This window comes from Spermophilus citellus, assembly GCF_964194105.1.
Source record: "Spermophilus citellus genome assembly, chromosome: 13".
Taxonomy (NCBI): domain Eukaryota; kingdom Metazoa; phylum Chordata; class Mammalia; order Rodentia; family Sciuridae; genus Spermophilus; species Spermophilus citellus.
Genome location: NC_138193.1, coordinates 63,089,398 through 63,092,229, shown reverse-complemented (window position 1 = coordinate 63,092,229; position 2,832 = coordinate 63,089,398). Strand labels below are relative to the sequence as shown.

General features: G+C 39.7%; 1 protein-coding gene across 1 annotated transcript; it reads left to right on the top strand.

Annotated features, from left to right (window-relative positions):
• Positions 1–468: 468 nt before the first annotated feature.
• LOC308632344 (mortality factor 4-like protein 1) lies at positions 469–1,654 on the top strand. The gene has a single exon (XM_081264389.1). It carries the CDS (start codon positions 509–511, stop codon positions 1,475–1,477), a length of 969 nt encoding a protein of 322 aa, XP_081120515.1. The 5' UTR covers positions 469–508; the 3' UTR covers positions 1,478–1,654.
• The last annotated feature ends 1,178 nt before the right edge of the window (positions 1,655–2,832 follow it).

Sequence of the window (2,832 nt, the reverse complement as noted above, 5' to 3'; positions counted from 1 at the left end):
ATTTTTTTGGTTCACCCACTTTCGAAAGTGTTCCTGACTTTTCAACTACCATTAGCTAATTTTATGTTGCCAATATCTGCTCTGTTAGAATAAATGTCTTCTTCATTTTGTCTTTATCTTGAAAACTGAAGATTTTTTTCAGTATCATCATTTTTAAATCATACACACTATAGAATCAAGTCCTATAAATGCACTGTAGAAAGGGAAGTGTAAACCATGTTATTAACCCATTTTGTCCCATTTTCCCAGATGTGGAACACCTATAAAAACTTAATTATACGCATCCCGGCGTGCCCCGGGACAGCGCGGGCGCAGGGGCGCGTGCGCGGCGGGCAGCCGTTGGCTGGAGCGGCGGATGCGCGGATCGCTGTGTTGTGAGGTCTACGGGCGCTGGCAAATCGGGCCCAGGATGTAGAGCTGGCTGTGCCTGAGGGCGCGTCTGACGCCAAGTTGGGTAGGGTAGTAGTCGGGGTGGTGGGAGAAGGAGGAGGCGGCGAATCACTTATGAATGGCGCCCAAGCAGGACCCGAAGCCGAAATTCCAGGAGGGTGAGCGAGTGCTGTGCTTTCATGGGCCTCTCCTTTATGAAGCAAAGTGCGTTAAGGTGGCCATAAAGGACAAACAAGTGAAATACTTTATACATTACAGTGGTTGGAATAAAAATTGGGATGAATGGGTTCCAGAGAGCAGAGTGCTCAAGTATGTGGACACCAATCTGCAGAAACAGCGAGAACTCCAAAAAGCCAATCAGGAGCAGTATGCAGAGGGGAAGATGAGAGGGGCTGCCCCAGGAAAGAAGACATCTGGTCTGCAACAGAAAAATGTTGAAGTGAAAACCAAAAAGAACAAACAGAAAACACCTGGAAATGGAGATGGTGGGAGTACCAGTGAGACACCTCAGCCTCCTCGGAAGAAAAGGGCCCGGGTAGATCCCACTGTTGAAAATGAAGAAACATTTATGGACAGAGTCGAAGTTAAAGTAAAGATTCCTGAAGAGCTAAAACCATGGCTTGTTGATGACTGGGACTTAATTACCAGACAAAAACAGCTCTTTTATCTTCCTGCGAAGAAGAATGTGGATTCTATTCTTGAGGATTATGCAAATTATAAGAAATCTCGAGGAAACACAGATAATGAGTATGCTGTTAATGAAGTTGTGGCAGGAATAAAAGAATACTTCAATGTAATGCTGGGCACTCAACTGCTCTACAAATTTGAGAGACCACAGTATGCTGAAATCCTTGCAGATCATCCTGATGCACCCATGTCCCAGGTGTATGGAGCGCCACATCTACTGAGATTATTTGTACGAATTGGAGCAATGTTGGCCTATACACCTCTGGATGAGAAGAGCCTTGCTTTATTACTGAATTATCTTCATGATTTCCTCAAGTACCTGGCAAAGAATTCTGCAACTTTGTTTAGTGCCAGCGATTATGAAGTCGCCCCTCCTGAATACCATCGGAAAGCAGTGTGAGGAGGTGTACTTCATTCACTTGTGTTTGGATCTCTGTAAACACATTTTTGTTCTTAGTCCTTCTCTTGTACAAATGATGTACTTTGAAGATGTTAGTGTATAACAAAATTGATGTTTGTTTTCTGTTTGAATTTAAACAGAGAAAATAAAAGGGGTTACTGCTCCTTTTTTCCTTTCTTTCTTTTAATTTCATTTCAAAGTTGCTACCAGTGTATTCAATGATGGACAACAGAGAGACATGCTGTAGAGTGTTTGCCTAGTTGACAAAGCTGCTTTTGAATGCTGGTGGTTCTATTCCTTTGACACTACACACTTTTATAATATGTGTTAATGCTATATGACAAAATGCTCTGATTCCTAGTGCCAAAGGTTCAATTCAGTGTATATAACTGAACACATCCATTTGTGCTCCTTTTTTTTTTAAATGGTGCTTAAAGTAAAGAGTCCATCCTTCGCAAGTCATCCATGTTGTTCTTTGCTCAAATTGTTGAAGAATGGTGGCTTGTTTCATGGTTTTTGTATTTGTGTCTTATGCACGTTTTAACATGATAGACGCAATGCATTGTGTAGCTACAGTTTTCTGGAAAAGTCAAATCTTTTAGGAATTGTTTTTCAAATCTTCAATAAATTTTTTCTTTAAATTTCAAACAAAACAAAAAAAACCTTAATTATAGTATATAATATGTAATATATACTAGAATTACATAATATAAATTTGTAATAATAATACAATTATAATAATGTTAATTGACATTAATTAATATGATAACATAAGCTATAGATTATAATTTCCAACCTATTTCAGTGCACATGTGTCAACTTCACTGAGCCATTCACAGAATTGAAAACTTGGGACTTAATGGGTTAAATCTACACTTACTGAGGGACATTTTTTTTTTAAGCCCAGGGACACCTAATCACTATACCACATCCCTACCCCTTTTTATTTTGAGACAGGATCTACCTAAGTTCCTTAGGGCCTTATTAAATTATGAGGCTGACCTCCAATTTTCGATTTGCCTGCCTCAGGCCCTGAGGGAGAATGTTACAGGTATGCATGTTAAATACATTTTCTTACATGTTAATTGATTGTTCATAATAATGTCATGTTTTTAGGGGTTTTTTAATAAATTTTTATCATGGCTTATACAAGATACAAATTTTTGCTTTTACTAAAGATTCTACTTGGGCTGGGGATGTGGCTCAAGCGGTAGCGCGCTCGCCTGGTGTGCGTGCGACCCGGGTTCGATCCTCAGCACCACATACCAACAAAGATGTTGTGTCTGTCGAGAACTAAGAAATAAAATATTAAAAATTCTCTCTCTCTCTCTCTCTCTCTCTCTCTCTCTCTCTCT

Bases quoted from the DNA above. Each gene is read 5' to 3' on its own strand.
- LOC308632344 (XM_081264389.1), top strand. From the start codon at position 509: ATGGCGCCCAAGCAGGACCCGAAGCCGAAATTCCAGGAGGGTGAGCGA.